Source organism: Apteryx mantelli, chromosome 1 (assembly GCF_036417845.1).
Source record: "Apteryx mantelli isolate bAptMan1 chromosome 1, bAptMan1.hap1, whole genome shotgun sequence".
NCBI classification, from domain to species: domain Eukaryota; kingdom Metazoa; phylum Chordata; class Aves; order Apterygiformes; family Apterygidae; genus Apteryx; species Apteryx mantelli.
The window spans coordinates 177,861,456-177,880,807 of NC_089978.1; the positions used below are offsets into that span (position 1 = coordinate 177,861,456).

Consider the following 19,352-nt stretch of genomic DNA (forward strand, 5'->3'; position numbering starts at 1 on the left):
CAGGAGATACAGTAGCGTAAGTCCTTTCAAGCATAGCAAATCTGCGATCCTACAACCTTAGTAAATACTTTAACCACTGCGATGCTGGAGAAAAGTTGAGGTACCACCATAATTTTAAAACTTCAATAGTTTTTCCATTTTGTTAAGGATATTCAAAATGGTAAAAAAAAAGACATTTACTTTATTTTCCATTTCTGTGAGAAAAACAAACAGAATTGTGTTGGTTGGGACTAAGCCAATTTTATTCAATTCATCCGTTGAACTGAAAAACATCAAATAAAATATTGTGATGTCTTTCATTTTTCCAAGACAGAGAAGGAGACTTCAATAGTGTGAACACTTAAGTATCTAATTCCACCTGACTTTCAGGAGGACTTGTATGCCTAGCCTGCCATTTCAAAAATACTATGTACATCAATGAATATCTTTTTCTTATACTGGACTTCTCGAGGCACCAGAGTTAACTGCAAGTACAAGAAGCCACAGGATATTATTAGGATATAAATCTCCATGTCAGAGCTTGCAAGAGAAGCCTAGGTAAATCAGTCTTTGCCTACATTTTTCACTTCCTAAATCTTAAGAACTCCATAGAGGGTCAAAGCAGGTAAGCAGATCACCTAAGTGCTCCACCCATTCTTACCCAAAACACTGACCTCTGAACCAGCAATCTTTCACTGTCAAGAACACCCATCAACGTCAGTAAAGTTTTAAATGCAGATAGGTATGAAAATAGGGTTAAAGAAGGAGAAACAGGAGAATACAAATGTAACAGAACTAATACTTCTCACAACATTGTTAACTTTTACCAGTTTCACAATGTTTGGCAATTTTCCTAAGACTGCTGAAATCCTCTGAGTAGGTAACAGTCTCAACTTTCACTTCGAAGATTTGAAGTCCCCTGGGTACAGGGAGAAAACTTGAAAACAGAAATTTACTCACTAATGGTTCAAAAATGAAAGAGAAAATAAAAATAACTCGTCTCATGATTATAAACATGTTTCAAGTTTTTTAGGGTAAGTAAGTCCCATGATTTTTGAACTCCCAGGGTTTATACAGGTGTAAATATATTTTGGAGTGTGAACAAATCAACAATGACACTTATAAGGACTGCAACATATTCATACAGTACTTGAACCGTACACTACTTGAACACTAATTAAATACAAATATTTAGGAAAGAAGTGGTTTAAAAACAATCATTTTATTATTATCCCTTGCCACTCTTAAAATATTCATCTAGTTCATTAAACTGACTAGACTCCCACAAACTTAAAAATGCTTGTAAAGATTAACATTAAGCAGTTGGCTAACAGTCAAATTCCAAACTGGTAATTAACTGCTTTCTGCTAAGCAGTTTAAAAAGAAAAACCTCTTCTAGCATCCTTTTCAGTCTGCAAAAGTATTCTGTTTTCATGGAATATCTATTTTTTACTGCATCTTTCTTACAAATACTACTTCATTCCTAAAATACCAAGTTGGTTAAGATTAATGTCAGCATACCATAAAAATTACTGCAATTCTAAAATCTCACATGTAAAACAATACTGCATGTAAAATACGTACATTACAGGTGCTTCTCTAATTTTCCCAGCTTTCCTGTTATCCCACCCTGACATTGCTTGTGGTGCCCTACTCAATTTTATTTAACAGAATCTGCAAAAGAGAAATTTTTGGTCTATGACACTTTTACCACACACCTCCTGCTCTCGCAAATAAAATTTACTTTAATTTTTATTGTCAGTTTTTCACAGACTTCCTTTTAAAATCAAGGTAACTTACCAAAACAACACTACAAATTAAATTTCACAGTGCAAATTTCCCCCACATTAAATCCAACTGCAAACTTCCTTTCTATAATGAAACACTTCTGCCAAAAAACAGCAGCTTTCTCTAAATCTTCTGATGTTTATCACAAAGGAGTTTTTGCTTAGTCTAATCAAGAGAAAACTGGATCCCACACTTCTGGCAGATTGCCTCCACCTTTCCGAGACGCTGTTATTCATCTCCCTGACTGAGAAAATTAAACCAGTAGTGCATAAGCAAGTCTTTTTTTCCTGCTATGCCCTGCTAAATATTTTATTTTTAAATATGAAGAAATAATGATTCCTCTTACAAATACTAATAATCATACAAACAACCAATTTACAGTCTAACAATATTAATTCCAAAGAATGTGGTTGAATATACTAAAATTCTCCTGCTTCCATACACAAAATAGCAAGGAAGATCAAATAGACTGACCTTTACGTCATTAAGACCTGTCCATAACATGATTATTTGACTGACTGTCCGGAGATACGACAAAATGAAAGCATGTTCTTCTTCACTCCCTATGTCAAGAAGATGCGCCCCTTGTGATGACAGCTCACAGGCTTGTTGTGCCCTCTTCCATGGCTTGCTCTCTTTGCTCATTCTATAGCAGCTGCCTTGGAAAGCTAGCCACCCTTGTGAACAGGCACCTACAGGTTAACAAGGACAGCATGTTAAGGATATTCTCTACCACGAAAGCAATGTCTCAGAGTTAGCTTTTTAAAAATTACACAGGCATTTGGACAATGCTAGCATTTAGTTAAACCACATGACTTCAAAACCAAAATATCCATTAATTACTAATCAACCCTTTTTCGAAATCATAAGTGTTTTTAAAAGGTCTGGTGAACTAAAAGAATATCAACAAAAATGTACTAAAGCAAAAAAACATGTACTTATCTTAAAATATTTGCACATATAAATTTGAATTCTTGCTCCTAAAAATATCAGGGAATATTAATTAGAAATTAGAAATAACCTTTCTACATCATTAAAATTCAGTTTCTTTCAGCTTTCTAGAATTGAAATGGAAGTGGCTGATCCACATATATTAAAAAATTTGAACAAATGGAATACAGGCTTTTTGCAATTTACTTTTAACTCTTCCAGAAAATATGCAGCATTTTATTGTAATCATTGTGACTGCAACAAACTCTACTGTATACCTGTTTCAGCTTGAACATCCAGTAATTGAGACACTTTCATAAATCCAAGGTGTAACTGTTCAAATATAAGCTTAAATGTATATAAGGTGGCAGGTGTCAAATTACTCCATACAAAAAATCCAGTGTTTTTTTGTATAATGTAAGAACTATCGTTCAATGAAACTGAAACTGAAAATTCACTGGTCATTGTACTCCAATTAAAAGACACAGTAGTAGCTGTCGCAAACATGTTGATGTCGTTGTCTGAAATTCCACCTAGTAGACCAAGAAAAAAAAGTACTATCTTTACCACAACAGAATAATTAGCTTAAAATTTAATTGCATGAAAATAATTTTTTTTTCTTTTAAGAAGTGATGAGGGATACATACAGTAGGGAAAAAATGTAGTATCAAACCAGAAAATGTCTTACTGAGCAAATAAGAAAGTCATGCTTTTTTACTGTGATGATCTGTAAACTTATGGCTGAAGCAATCAGAGAGAAATAGAAGTGCATAGATTAAGGAGTATATAACTGTAAAGGTGTATACTTTGTAGAATATTAGTTGAGTAATTGATGTTGATCAAATTAGTTCTACTAAGTGCACTAACACAAGTAGCATAACTGCAAATTATTTCCTGTAGACTGCTAAATGCATAGTCTGTGAGTGCTGTAATGGTTGTTCAACTTGCTTAATATTTTACCCACCGACGTAAATTTGTATCCAGATCCTAGACTTTTAATCCCAAAGCTAAAAAGAGCTTATAATGTGTTCAAAGGTAATGCTATAGAACTACTATCAAAAGCAATTAACCAAGTTAAGATTAGAAAGCTCCTTCATTTTAATAATCACAGGGACTTGTGGTCCTGAATAGATCTATGGAAATAATAATGTTTTCAGTTCAGAGGCTGGACCCACAAATTCCTACAATAAAAATGCATCCCAGTCAGTCCTAACACTAAGATATTTAGGCTATTCATTAACCCCTTTTAAAGAGGGATTGTCAAGACATGGAAAAAAAAAAATTTAATATTTAACTAAGATAGTATTTAAACTCTACAATTAAGACAAGCAATCACAACCCTAAGCTGATACAAAACTGCAAGGCTGCAAGCAATTTTCTTGATGGTTCTCTTATAAATCTCTCCCAGAATCACTGTAGTACATCAAATCTTGGAATATAAACATCTCCCAAACTTCTACATCAGTCTCATACTGCAGAATAGTTACACTATCCAAAAGAGTTACACTAAAACTATTCCTTCTACTCTTCATGGATGTAAACATATATTGTTGCAAAGATTCTAAATACTTCACTTATCTCAAGACTTCAACCCGTTTCTTTAATTTTCAGTATCAGACTATCTATAATGATACCAAAATATTTCTATACTACACTACTTACGTGTCTTAAATGATTTTACACTCAAAATTTGTCCATTTTTTATGGATTCTATTGTAATATCATACTTCTTATTTTCTTCAAGCAGAATTGTAGTACTGAGAGGTTTCCGTTCAACTTTAGAAATGTTTCTTATGTTCTGCAATTTAAAAGAATTTCTGGGTATAGTGAAAGTAACAAATATAATTCATAAATCATTTATAAAGTTTTTAAATGGCTATCTATCTGTCTAATACTGCAGCATGCCAAACTTAAGGCTACAGCTGAACTGCAAAATACCCAATGCATTTAAAACAGAAACTTTCAGAGATCATTTGAACCATTAACAAACCCCTTCATATTAAAATCCCCAAATTTTCCTTAAGTTCCAGAACATCCTATGCTCCAAATAAGAACACTGCCCTCCCACAGAGATCCAGGGGTAGCGTGTGTGCCTCTCCTAGAGAAGTTAGACTCCTCATTCAAACCACAGTGCAGTGAAGAACTTACATATTCTTAACTTTGAGCATATCTATCCATCTATCCTTATTCAACAAGACAACCAAGGGTCTTTTAATTCCCACCAACTTCAACAGGACTCTCTAAGAGTGCATATAAATGCCACAAGCTACAGAATCCAGTATCATTTTTCCAAACTTTCACTTGATTTATTTGATATTTTACATTAATCTTTCTTTTTTTAAACAAAACAATGCTATTAACTACTAGTATGTAGAGCTTAAACACATTTATAACTAGTTATAGCTTAGATTCATGAAATATCGAGTTTACTTTTTGACTGAAAGAATCTGAGAACTGGTATGCTATAATATAATAGTCTGGATCTTCTCCTTTGAGCAATTCAGTCCATTCCATCAAAACTACTCTGGCAGGCTTTTTCACTTGATCACAGTCTAGACTTTCTGAACCCTGTAACAGAAACATACATGAACACACCTTAGTAGATAACGTGGAAAATGTACCTCTAACAAAATAACTGGATTCTGTCTATATTAACTACTTTTACCTAAAACTTGTCAGCCAGCATCAGTTTTTATATGGACCACTATTGCCAGTTGCCAGCCCTACAGTGTAACACACAGAAGCTTTGTAATTTTTTACAAATTCTACAAGTGTGGGTTCTATTTTCCTTCGTTTCTGCAGAGGTGGCCAAACCATGTCAGCTGACACCCAAACATACCCTGCTAAAAAGACAGAAATCTACCATCTTTCGGGGAACAAAGTCAGAGACTTCACTTTCAGTAGAAATACTGCAATACCATTGTTAATTGTCAGCCACTAGCTGGAGGCCTTAGTTCAATTCTCACATTATATGGTAGAGAATTTCTTTTAGTGGCATCACTTCTACAACCTCTGAATATCCCAAAATAAGAAAGAGCAACATACAAGAGGTAAAGAAACAATTTATCTTACACCTCCCTATCTATCCAGTTTGGGCACAACAATAAAAACTTCTTACAGCGTTTCAGCTTCTTATAGAGATCAACTCATTCTAGATACAAATATTTTGTATTTTTGACACTATCTTTTCAGTGGTTATATCTGCCTTTGAGGGACTTTGGCTCAGCTTTTCAGAGAAACAGGTTCCTTCTATGCTTCGATTTCACTTGGAACCAAAAACTTAGGGGTTACTTCTAACAGCGTTCAAATCTGAATCATGCCTCTAAAATTCAGACAAATTTAGACCTGCAATGCCAATCACTATCACCTAACAATTATTAAAGATCTCAGCTCTTTATGTGTTTTTAGTTCCATTTTCATTTTCTTTGTGACTAAGGAGGCAAATAAAATCTTGCCATCACTTAGTAATGAACTCAAGATATAGTTTAAAAAAACCAAAGCATGAACTAATAGGAATCCTTCCACTCTAAAGCAAAATTTAGGATTTTTATTTTCATATTACTCTATGTTGTCCTGTAACGCAATGTACTACAAAAAAACATAAAAAGCAAAAACCTTCAGCTCTTTTCCATTTCCATTTGTTAGTAAGACATACACTGGAAGTCAGTTTGGTTTAAGGTAACTTCCTGTATCTAATGACAAAATACCATAACTATAAATCTATCGAGATCTTATTGTTCAGAGCATAGTTTATACTTTATAAGAGTATATACGACACTTCTTGGGAGCCCCTGAACTGACATATTAGACTAATACTTATGGCATAAATGGAAGTGTTTAAGGGTATTAGATGCTTCCAGGAAGAATAACAGGCTTTTAATGTTTGTAGAGCTGTCATGCATGCTCTGAAAATAATCTAGGGAAGATGATGCAGTTCAAAGGGCAGGAGAATCCACTTTTAAAGATAATAAAAAATTATATAATTGCTAATAATTGAAAAGTTAGCCATTTTAAATAATTTCCCACTATCAGCAATATTATATGCCATTTTACTCTATGTAAATGCATACAAAATGTATAAATACAGTCTTAAAAACAAGACCAAAATTTGCAAGCATATATAGAAATTTTACCTTACTTACATGTAGTAATTTTACATTAGATGGAAGGGATTTAGAAAGGGAAAAGGGGATTTACATATGACCTTAGAAAGTCCCTTGTTTTTACCAACAAGTTGCCAGTACTTTTTAGGCTCTTATCCAAGCCCTGTTGAAACTAAAAAAAAAAACCCAAAAAACTTTAAATTGACCACAAAGAGCTAAGGTTCAAATCCATCTTCAGGTTAGCTACATACTAGCCAGCAGAGTTAAACAGATCTCCTTCTAAACTGCAAACATTTATTCAGTTATTCACTTCTACTACCTACTACTTCTTCTCAACATATGACTATGTAAGCTTCCAACCTGAAAAAGAGACAACATAATAGAGCTCTATAAAATCTTCAGCAGCCAGAGGAACTGAGCAGTGATCGATTGTTCATTCCCTCTTTCAGTATAAGAACTGGGAAGGATCAAAGCTGGTAGGATTCAGGTTCAAAGCAAACAAAAAGACACAGTTCTTCACAAAATTGGTAGCTGATCTGTGGAAGTCCTTGCCAAAGGAGTTCTAGAAGTTCAAAAAGGAGTACTAGAAGTTTCTATGTGCTTTAGAGGACAAGCTCACAGACAAAAACTCCACTGAAGCTCACTAAATGCACAAAAACTACATCTGCCTCAAGAAGTCCTTAACCTGAAAATGGTGAGAAACTGGGATAGTACAGGGAATTCTCATATTCTTTGTGCTGCTCTCACAGTCCTCCCCAAGGATCTGGAGCTACGATACTGGACTAGCTGATGATGTGATTTGACCCCATACAGCCATTAAGAGTCAGGCACTCTTAGCTACTCTGCTACTGTCAGGAAACTTCCCTGACTAATGTGGATCAGACTGCTGCATTACAGATTGCACAAAAAACCACTAGCTGTCAAACTCAAAATTGGCCAGGGCCACTGGATACTGTTTGGATGCTCCAGAGAAATATAGCGGGCTGCTGAGTACAAGGCATTTCACCATGCCAAACACAAGGCTCTCGTCTGCAAAGGAGCACAATAGCATTCGTACGATTAATTGCCAGAACTCTGAAATCACCTTTGCTGCAAAACATGTTAAGTTAAAAATAAGGAATATGTATACAAACCCTAAATATACATAAGTACGGAAAATACTATTGCAAAGTGTATTAAAAAAGTAATATGACAAATAGCTAAATGGTTCATATGTATTTGATAATTTTAATACTACTCAGACCCAACGGGCTGATCCACACATGACAGCTTCAGATCAGAAGGCAAAATACCTCCCACATAAGTAACTTCCAAAAGGAGAAGTCAGAGTATACTCCTGGGTACTGGAATAATCTTAAATTTCTAGTATCATAATACATTTCTCCGCAATGTCTAAATGGTGACAACTTACAAAGCAGTATCAGCCAGTTTAGGACTTAAAGACACTGAGATGTTACTTCTTCTGGGGAACAACATTAAGCCAGAGCAGCAGATAATAAAGCCGACTAAGGATCTCAAGAGAGCTTCCAACAATTTAAAAACAAGGAAGACTGGGAATGCTCAGTAACAAACACTGACAGCTCCTCATGAATGTTAGAATGACAAAAAAGCAATCCAAATCCTGAACCATAAATTTTTAACATTCAGTTAGAGTATCTATCCACCTTCAAAAAAGGGAATATTTTTCTTACCTGAAATATATATTTTAACAAAAGCAGAAGAAGAATTGCTTGATCCATAGAGAAAGAAATATTACAGTCCCAGTGTCTGTTTTGTGTTTGAATCGCAACAGCTTCAAAACAAAAGTGTTAGAATATTTAAGACATCATGAGAGAAAACTAGCAAGCATATTTATACTTCACATAGACGTAACTGCAGCCAATAGTGTACCCTAGATCTGTGTTTCTTCACCCTGGCCCTGCCTCCTCCAAGGCCTGATGTAAAGCCCAGCTGTCCCTTAACTTCAGTGAACTCTGGATGTGCCTGTTTTTCCCCGAGTCAATAAAAACCCCTCAGTGTCAAGAATGTCAGAGGCTTTTTAATAGACCAATGATTCAGGATCACTGAAATCAATATAGGCCCTTACATCTAGTTCAACAGATTTCAGATATTCTGCATAGTACAAGTTTCTGCCAAGTTGGCCCTTTGTCAGTGTCCTGATAAGCTTGTTACCCTTAAAATAGTGTTCAGTGGAAGTAGTGAGCACACTTGCGGAGCCTATTAATAGATTTTGTTTCTAGGAAAGGCATAGTTGTATGCATATTAATAAGCTATAAATGCTTTTACATCGATGTCTGAAAGTACCAAAAGGAATAAAAGCAACATATAAGCATTATAAATTCATAACAATTTCTGTTAAATTTGTTCACCAAAAGAGATACATGCTAGTATGTCACTGGGAATTGCATAAAACTGTGGAAACTACAAAATTCTACTTCTAAAGATAGAAGCAGAGCCTACATATTTCCTAATTCACACACCACCTTCTTCTTTATTAGACGACACTTAAAATTTCTGATTAGTAACCCTAGCACACAACTTCCACGAGAAATTTTAAAACACCATGAAAATGGGAGCGCTGCAGGCAGAACGAAGAAATGCCACCGTTCTCTCCCAACAGTTCCTCGCGATAGCGGACCCCAAATCACGAGGGCACCACAGACGTTTTAAAATACTCTCCTTCTAATGACAACCTTCAACGAGAGCGTACTAAGGAAGCATTAAGGCCAGCGCACAGTTTAAAGCCGCTGGAGCAAGTGGCGTCCGCCCCTCACGGGCGCTCCCCGCGGCGGGTAACGGTGCGGCGGGTAACGGCGCGGCGCGCGCCGCCAAGGCAGAGCGCAGGCAGCGCCATGCCGCAGTGGAGGCTGCCGCCCCCGTTCCCGCAGAGCCGGACCCTGCCCGCCCCCGAGTGGCGCATTCCTCCGAGGCAGAGCTCTGCCTCCTCCCTGCCCAGCTCCGCACGGGTGGAAAAGGCCCCGGGAGGCGGCTCCTGCCGGCGCCCCCGGCCGGCGGCTCTCGGGCGAAAGCCTGAAGAAGGGATCGTGGGCGGGAGGGCTGGTCGCAGGGGACCGGGTCCTGCCCGCAGCAGCGCGGCTCCGGGCTCTGCCCCAGCCCTGGAGGAGGGAGGCGAGGGAGGCGGCCCGTCACCCCGCGCCCCAGCCCCGCGGCGGCGCTGGCTGCGTTTCTCTCCCCTCCTCGCTGGTGCCGTTCCCCCGCCCCACACCTCCCTCCAGGGCCGGGGCCCGGGGAGGCAGCGCCCTCGCCTCCTCCGCCCCGGGCCTCAGCGGGAGGCGGCGGCTCCCGGCCCCTTCCCGCCAGGGGGAGGGAGGTGTCGGCGGGCTCCAGCGCCGGAGCTTCGCCCTCCTTCCCCGCTCGCTGGTGAGCAGCGGTGCCCTCGGCTCCCTGCGGGTTCGCCCCGGAGGCTGATAATGGGAGCTGTAACAGGGGAACGATTCCAACTGATGGACTCGATTTTATTAGTTACTCGATTTTAGGGTTGTATTATCCTACTGGGTTTGAATATGGACCGTTTTTAAATCACGACAAGCAGATGTTCCACAATACATACATATATATATATATTGCATTAAACAAAACCTTCTAGAGCAATGTGTTTGGAGCTTTTTTAATAAAACTTTACAAAATAAGAAAGTTGCTCCCCAGAATACTGGCTTTGACTTGCTTGAAGAGAGTGCTTTCCAGTTAGGCCTAATGGGTTTGCAAAGCGTATCTTTGAAAAAATCTTAGCAACAAATATAATCAAAGCAACCAGAATAAATTACTGCATTGTATCATTTAAACTAGCTAGACTCAGCAGACATTTTTAAATCTTAAATTTTATGTGAAAAAGGCTAAATCAGACCACTTTGGACTAAAGTTGATTTCAGAAGCCATACAGTTGCTCCTTGACATTACACAAGTTTCCTGCACCGTCCTAAACATGATAAAAAAGAGAGATTAGCCCTAGAGCAGAAACGGACATCGAAGCCCTGTTGCAGCTGGAATCACTGGGAAGATCCTCACTAACCTCCTTGGGGCAGAATTAGGCTCCGACTCTTCCTACCAAGTTGTTGGCCTCTGCGCAAAGATCCTGAACAAAGTTACCAGTGCAAGCATCTATAAACAAAGTGCAGACAACATTAGGACTGACGGACAAGAATAAACAGCACTAGGACCATTCATTTATTTCACCATACAGCCACTTGAACTTTTGCTCAGACAAAAACTGTTGGTGACATCAGCCTTTGGCCAGATTTGAAGCAGTGGTTCAGGCATAAACTCACAATATACTTCCCAGTGCCCTAACCTTCCCCAAAATCCAGATTTTTGATATAAATTTAATTTTCCTCTGTGTCCTCTGAAATTAAATCAGTTTAATAAACTGATAAACATTGTTTTTAAATTATCTCCAGACAAACTAATCACAACAAAAATTAGCACCATTGTATATATGTATCATAAAAATCAGCAACACTCATAATGTTCTTAATAGTGTATTTTTGGGGGTGCTGTCGACACATAATTAATATTATTTCTGTCTGGAGGTAGTTTCTTCTTCTTTGGTGGGTTGTTCCCTATTTTTCTAAAAGCTGTATGCAACTGAAATTTGCATTATGAAATAAGGAATAAAATTTTTAGTTAGACCTTTATTCAGAACTTAAAATATACAGCCAAGCTGAATCTCAGCAGTAAACTATCATTTGTGAGCTTTTACATTACTCAAGTTCTCTCTCTCAAACAAGAAAGCCATAGAAACTCAGAAGTTGCTGTGATGCTCTCAAAACATCAAGCCAGTCTCTCTCTGCGAAACACGTGCGCACACACATGCAGAACGCACAAATAGCACCAGAATGCTATTTTAACTACACATGTGCCAAGTAAGCTACTGCATATTCTGCTATTTTACAAAGGGACACACACTTTTTTTTTTTTTCAGAGCACTTCTGTAATCACCAAGCACAAAAGAAGGCTTTATTACAGGATTGATTTTTCAGACAACAGCAGGAGTCTGTTTTAACTTCATTAAATTCTGTAGCACATTCGCACATTCCACCTTAATCAAAGGAACACTCCCCAAAACATAACCATTTTCTTTTTATTCATCATTCCTAGTGATTAAGTTTTAACATCATTCACTACTGGTTTTCCCCCGAATACAAAACCAGTAGAAAAGCAGCTCTTTAAGTTCCCTCCATTCTCCATCCAAAAACTGCTTGTGAAAGTAAAAACTACATGTGTAAAAGATTTTTTTCAGACTATCATCTCCTTTGAGTAAGAAAGATTCTCTTCTCTCTGGTCTTAAGGAATCTTTTACCACTGATTTCAGTAGATGTATGACCACCTCAATGGTCTATATGTAAAATTACTTTTAGAAATAAGCAAAAAAAGTAGTTCCAAAATGGTCAGTAGGTAGCTGCAAAGAATTAGTAAATGAATCATATTTGCAGTTGCTGGAGTTCGTTGTTCTTCAGACCTGAATATGCTCGTCCCCCCTACATCATAACAACTTGTTAATGATAATGGATAGATAATTTTTCCAGTTTCCTTGTACATTCCACTTTGCTTTTAAAGAGAGAGTAGAGTAATAGAAAACTTAGTACCCAGTGTCAGGTACAAACTCTTTCCCTCATCTTTCCTCAATAACAGCCTTTTTCTTTTCTCTTGTATTCATGCTAAGTGTTGAAATATATGACTCTAAAGATTTTTCACTTCATGAATATTTTTTGAAAATACATTCCCCAGAATGGTTGGGAGTGTGAAATCCAACCTAAGCTAGAGCAAATAGTATCAATTTCCCACCCTACATTTAAAACTTTCCGTTCATTTCCTAGCTTTCATGCTGCCCCTCTATGCTGGCTGTACTGCTATAGCCATAAATGAGTGTTACAACTTATTTATGTTTTGTCTGCTCCATCAGAACATACATCTGTGAGATTATTATGTAGTAAACTAGTACGTGATTACACCAGCAGCATAACCTCAAGCTCAACCTCTGGGAAAGGGTTTGATGGGATAGAACTTGAAAAACTCAGTTTAAGTCAATGTTTCCCACTGCCACAGTATCCCTGATTGGTACCTACATTTATATGGCAATAAGTTTTTGCACAAAAACTAACTTCTATATTTGGAAATTGGGTTTGTCCTTTAAATTCTTATAATAGGAGAAATGAAAAAAGAGATGGAAAGAGCTATACAGAACCAATGCATAATAAAAATATATCCAGGCTTTGTAGACTGAGTTTATCAGCAGTACATAAGGCCAAGAAAACAAAAAATGGAATTGTGTCACAGAGAACTCAGTGTGGGAGAAAGGGTAAAAGAGTCACATCTGAAGCAGCATTCTGTGACTGCTTAGCACCATGAACAGGACACTGACCATGTGCCACACCGGAGCATTTTCTTGTAAACCTTCTCTGTCTTTTAGTATTTTTTTTTGCTTGTAACTATCTTTAAACAAAATCTTCCATGCTTCATCTTGTTCTCAGAATTAATCGGCAACAAAGCACTTCAGTGGAATCAACTTTTTCACCACTGTTACACAGACACATGTATTTGGGAAATTGCCTGCCTGCAGTGTGGAAAGGCAATCAATCATGCAAATGTATTAAGTTTTACTTTCAATTTTTAGCATACAGATTTGGCCAGTTAAAAATCAGAATACCAGCTGTCTGTATAGCTATACTCCAGGCACTGGAGTTTATTGCTTAAGTTCAATATTAAAAGCTATGCTTCAAATTCTAATTGTATAGTGGAGCAAAAATTGGTCTTAATTACAAATGAGCTGGTAAGGCAATGGAATTATAAAAGCCAAATGTTATAAATATTATGGGCAAAGCCTGACTATTCAGTAGAGGCATATTCACTTACAATCTGATTCCAAGTATTGAAATATATTTAGCTAAATCCCTAAAAAAAATAAAAAAGCTGCATAGTTTTATGGGTAAGCCTTTAAATTGTGGAATTCCATTTGCAAGCACAAGTAGTAGAACAGGACAGCAAAAATCTAGGAATGAAGGACAGTTGCAACTAATTATGAAAGGACATGACTAGTCCGGACAACAGCACAAGGCTTACACTAGATTATGCAGGCAGTTTCTCTCCAGCTCCTTGCATCTTCTGCTGGAAGTGTGGGAGTTAGAGAAAGGCATGCATTCCCAGCCTTTTTTTAAGGGAGTAGAAATTATTTGAGTCTTAGTTTCTGAGGGGGTAGAAGGGAGGGAACCTCATGGGCAGTAACGCTCTGTTAGTCAATAATAAACTAATTAATTTTGGTGTTTTATTAGGTTAGCTTTGAGTTGGCTCAGCTTTCAAAACCAGCTCACGAGATGCCTGCACAGACAGGGTTATGCATAATTCCAGGGCAAGGGATTGGGGCAGGAATGCCCCAGATGAGGATACCTAGACATAACTATGGAACGGCATCTATATATTTAAATTATACACTGAGAAAATATTTGGAGCAGAACATTCTTGCCACACTACAGGCTCACTTAAACCTTGTATCTGCTCCAAGGCTTGCAAGAGTTAGTTCACATAAAACATATCGCATTATGCCAATTTTATCTTCATGGAGGTAGTGTGGGTCAATGAGTGTCCAGAAAATGATTCACAAGGTTTAATGGATGTTCACTTTCTGACCAAGCTGAAGAAGTCAGAATTTGAACTTCAGTTGTAAAATGAAAGGCAATCTTATACCAGCTCCAGCCCCACTGAAAATATAAGATTTTGCTGTAGGCTTCAGGGAGGATCCTGACCCAGTTCCCATTGTTTGTTGCACTTAAGCCAAATTGTGTAACAGGGCAAAACCTTTTAATAGATTTTTTCTTATTACATGTTGTCGTGGAGCTAATTTAAAGCTTATATGCCTGTAATTCCAGGGTAATTTAAGATTCTGCATTATAGTTCATCCTTAGCGGCATAGGTAAATTAAACACATCAACACTGATTTATCAGCATACATATGATTCTTCAAAATAATGTTTATTAATTTCTCTTTACTTACAAATACACCTCTAAATCTTACAAAAACACTGTGTTTACAATAAGCATTGCATTCAGCCAAAACTCATCAAGTATTCGGTCACTATGTATAAAAACACTAGCTTGTAGGATCTTCCTGAAGTGATTTCTCATATGCAAAACTCATTAAGAAGTTTTGTCCCATACTCTCTTGACATAAAGATAGGATTCCTATCTCTATGCTTATAAATCAAAATGTCCTAAGGATCTATTTTTCTTTGAATAGTTGTCCTTTTCATTTGCTATACTAGTACACAAACTTTACGGCTATGACTATGATTAAATTTCCACATTTGGCCTGTATAAAAAGTTTCTGTACACAAATTCCTACAGCAATATCAAAGAATATTTTGATTCTAGCCCTAGTATATAACACCTTGAAATATCTGCCATACAAATGATAACAGTGTGCAAATGAGGCACATACTTTATCAAAGCAACATTTCATCACTAGGTGATCACTATTTCTTTATAATGGTTAAATATTTTACTGATAATACAACAGATTGTTCTTTAATTCTTAAACCGAATCACTGTTTTTTATAGAGATGATGAATAGGTGACAGAGTCGTGTTAGTAAAGACAGATTTCAATGTATATACTATTTTTTCTTCATAATCCATCAAAATGAATACAGCAAAAGTTTAAAGAATCATCAGGAAATAGCAAAATAGCCTTAGGTTTTAAATTATTTTTCATCTTATATCGACTGTTCTTCATTGTATAAAACAATATAATAATTCAACCTCTTTGTAATTAAATGCTAACAGCTTGAAATAAAAGCTTTGCCAAAAAATTTCTCAGACTTTTAGAAAGAATTTTAATTTCAAAATAATTTACATGACAAGGAAAATACTGGCCCACTGAGGTCAATGGTAAAACTCCCACCGTCTTTATTTAAACCCGGTTTCATTCAGTGAGTTTATAAAGCAAAGTAATCTTAAAAAAAAGCATAAAATTTTATCTGTAGTTTTGAAGATAATATTATGTAGTATGATTAATATAAGGGAGAGCATATTCAACTTAAAATGCTGAATCATGGATATTCAAAGCCTGACTGCACATGCCTAGCTCACCTATGCCCTTCAAAACATATATCTTAAATAGAATTTTTTTTTGCGGGCTCAAAAATTATGAGCCCTAGATTCATTCAATAGTCCAAATCTCAATATTCAAAAAAATGTATTTAATTAAAATACATTGAACATAAAATTTCAAACTATTAAGCAAAGGGTGAAACCCACTATGAACAGTTAAATGTGCACTCCCCTGTTTTTTTAATAAATACATACATGCATAGACAGAATCTTATTCTACAACTAATAGCCAATTTCTTATTTGTAAAAACTTAAAAATGGATATAAAATAGAACCCTTCATAACAGACACAGCTTTTAGATGTTTGTAATAAAGGCACAAAAGCCTGAACTTTTCAACCTTTGCCTAACAATGTTTCATATTTATAACATAAATAACAAAATTAAGTAAATATCAAAGTTTTAAAAACTTTATTATTATTCTACTATATATTCTGGAGATTTACTAAAGGTACTTACAGACTGCAATCATGTTGTTTCACGGTGACTTCCAGTTTAAGCAGACTCCAGTCTGAAAACATCTTAAGGTCAAAAGATACGCTTTTCAGCAAGATAAAAATGTTTCAGTCCAACCAACTCTATTTTTTTGATAAATGAATTCAGTGGTTCTCAAAAACACAATATGAATCCTTCTCATAAACATTAATTCCAAAGATGGTCCTCAATTGAAAATTTCTAAGTAAAAGAACTACTGAGAATTTCTGAACTTTGACAGGTAGCCACAATCCAAAATTTGAAAGCACTGGAAACACTGGCATCAACCAGCTTTCAGCAGCACATTTGAAAGTCATTGGACAGAAGTAAATGATGACTAAATTATAGCTGGTTCAAAAGGATTTATGTACTTCTTTCTATATACATCAATACTTAAAAAGGAAATTTGTAGAACAATATAGCCTCTACTAAATTTGTGAAAGGTTACATTATGAATATAATTGATGATTTTTTTTTTCTGCAGAGTACTGTATCCATCCAAGGACAAAAAATACAGTCTGGTGAAAGGAAACTCATTTTAAGTCTTAGGACAAAATTGTATACACAGCAGTGTTCAGTTCCATTGGCATGAGCAGTCTATAGGCTCTTGAATGACATACATGATTTCAGTGCCATTTCCTGAGCAGTATAGCGGTACAGTCAGATTACGTGTTCCATTTTCTCGACAACATTTACAGAATCTTAAATGGCTATCAATATTGACATTAAAAATTGTTGCAGACGGACATTTTCCATCACAAGAAGCCACATTTATCTGTTAGTAAAAGAAGAACTCAAGTTAGGCATTTCAGGTTTTGTTTTCAAGATATAACATTTCAAAATTCTTTGTAATTAGAATCCATTGGAACATTTGGAAAGGACTCTGGTCTTAAAAGTTATTTTATCTTCTAAAGCTCATTCGTACGAAGTGTAGACAGATTTTTAATAAAGGTTATTTGAACAGGGGAGTGTTGATTAGTCATGTATTCTATCTTAACCTTGAGCAAAACTTTGTGCTGTGGATACCAAAAATAAATCCTTAGTTTTACAAATGAATAACTTTTAACGTAGCTAAAATAATGTTCTTTTCATGTTCACTGCTGAAAAGTTACATTATTCTAAACAAAATGAGGGAAAGTCAGCTGTTTGCTTTGAAGGTTCAAGAGGAAAAGCATGTTAGCACAAAGGCTTTCCCCTTTCTTATACTGCTCATGGCAAAGGGCACACCAATATCTGTGTTATCACTGTAACAAATACATCTAAGAAGTAGATAATGTAGTACTGAACTGGCAAGGGGGAAGATTGGGTATAAAATTACCTGTGCTCTAGACTTCAGTAGAGCCAGGCTTTCACTCACTATTACATTATGTGAAGAGATTTTTAGCTGATTTTGTAACAGAAAATAAATTAATACATTTTAATTAAACCTTAAGCAGACATTGACATGCTGAGAATTTAGGAACTGCCATACTAGATCTAGTATTTTGGGGGATAGTTTTTTAGTCTGATTTCTTATGAATGATGCTCTGTTCCACCCCATACAAATACTTTTTAAACCAAGGGGCCATTTCCAAACAAATTTGATCAAAATTACAGTCTAAAAAATATTAAACTCTTACAGCTTGCAAGAAATTTGACAGGAAAAGAAGAAAGATCTTATTAATACCTTGTCCAAAGCATCACTAATCTCAAATTATTAATTAAATTTAATCATACTCAGCCCTATCCAAAGTTATACACCAGTAGTCTGGCCAAAGAACACATATAGATAACACACAAGTCTTAGCAGATACTGGCATTTGGTAGGCTAAAGTTGTGTAAGGAGATAGGGTTCCATGTGGTATTAGGATGCAAGAGGAGGAGGGGGAAATAAGTGGAGCTAAGGATATGAGTATAAAATTTGTGGACATGAAAAACTGGAGATACTTCTGGGTGAAGAGTCAGGGAATCTGGACTGTGGGAAGGATGGGCAGTTGTAAGGGAGATGGGGAACAAGAAAATTTTGAGGAAAGGGGATTGTAACACAGATAGGGATAGGACATCTTTTTGGAAGGTGGATAGAAGAAGAAGGAAGGATAAAGAATACATGATACAAAGTCATAAGAAACAAGGCTACATTTGTTGTGTTATTCATGAAATGACCTAACATTCTTGTTGCTCTTCTCTGAACCCTCTCCAGTTCTGCAGTAGCGTAGAGGGACCACAACTGCACAGAGCAATCTCAGTAGTACCGCACCATTGGCTCATAAGAGGCACTACAACAGGTTTGTTATCATTGCCTATCCCTTTCCCCAGATATCATAACTCTTAGTTAGCCTTTATGCCTGCAGGAGAGCATTGAACAGAGGTTTTCATGGAGCTGTTTGCAAGGGCAAGGTCCTTTTCAGACAGTTTAAAACCTATGAAGTTTGACTACTTTTTTTTTTAAATGTATTTTGCTTCAGTGAATATCATTCCTTTATTTTGTCATATTGCTGCCCCTTTACCTAGTTTTTGAAGTAATTATGAAGCCCGCTGTGGTCCTAACTATAGCAAACAACTGTAATTTCATCTACAGATTTATGTTCCATCATTACTTGCCCTTCTTCTAAAACTCAATAAATACACCATGAAATCCTATTTCTACTATTAAACCTTAGGCATTTCACTGTTAACCTTCTATTAGGACAGAAATTAGCCAGCCCAGTTTTTGATCTTTGATGATACTTTCCCTCTCCTCTTTCTTTATTACTATTTAGTTTCTTCAGCAGGAGCTTATCAGAAGACTTCTGGAAGTCTCAATATATTGTGTCAATTTCTTTTCCTTTAAGTACTACATGAGAAGCACATTCACCCTCCGGATCTATCCGAGGTGTTATAGATGGGATTACACCAAAGCTGAGAAATCAGATGTCTTAAATGGACCCATAAATAAGTGGGATCATGAATTTATGACATGCAGAGACATGTATATGGAGGAG

At 36.5% G+C, this 19,352-nt stretch overlaps 2 protein-coding genes across 2 annotated transcripts in view; both read right to left on the minus strand.

The window, feature by feature from the left end:
* Positions 1-8,539, minus strand: part of PTPRQ (protein tyrosine phosphatase receptor type Q) — a 139,656-nt gene extending 131,117 nt beyond the window's left edge. The window contains exons 1-5 of the mRNA XM_067289925.1: positions 8,492-8,539; positions 5,128-5,265; positions 4,360-4,495; positions 2,976-3,230; positions 2,242-2,459 (exon numbers count right to left, since the gene is read on the minus strand). Of these exons, the coding sequence (XP_067146026.1) occupies positions 2,242-2,459; positions 2,976-3,230; positions 4,360-4,495; positions 5,128-5,265; positions 8,492-8,539 (795 nt within the window). The remainder of the gene's footprint in view (positions 1-2,241; positions 2,460-2,975; positions 3,231-4,359; positions 4,496-5,127; positions 5,266-8,491) is intronic.
* An 8,195-nt stretch (positions 8,540-16,734) lies between these two features.
* The window catches only part of OTOGL (otogelin like), a 96,867-nt gene continuing 94,249 nt past the window's right edge, over positions 16,735-19,352 (minus strand). The window contains exon 59 of the mRNA XM_067289926.1: positions 16,735-17,167. Within this exon, the coding sequence (XP_067146027.1) occupies positions 16,967-17,167 (201 nt within the window). The 3' untranslated portion in view covers positions 16,735-16,966. The remainder of the gene's footprint in view (positions 17,168-19,352) is intronic.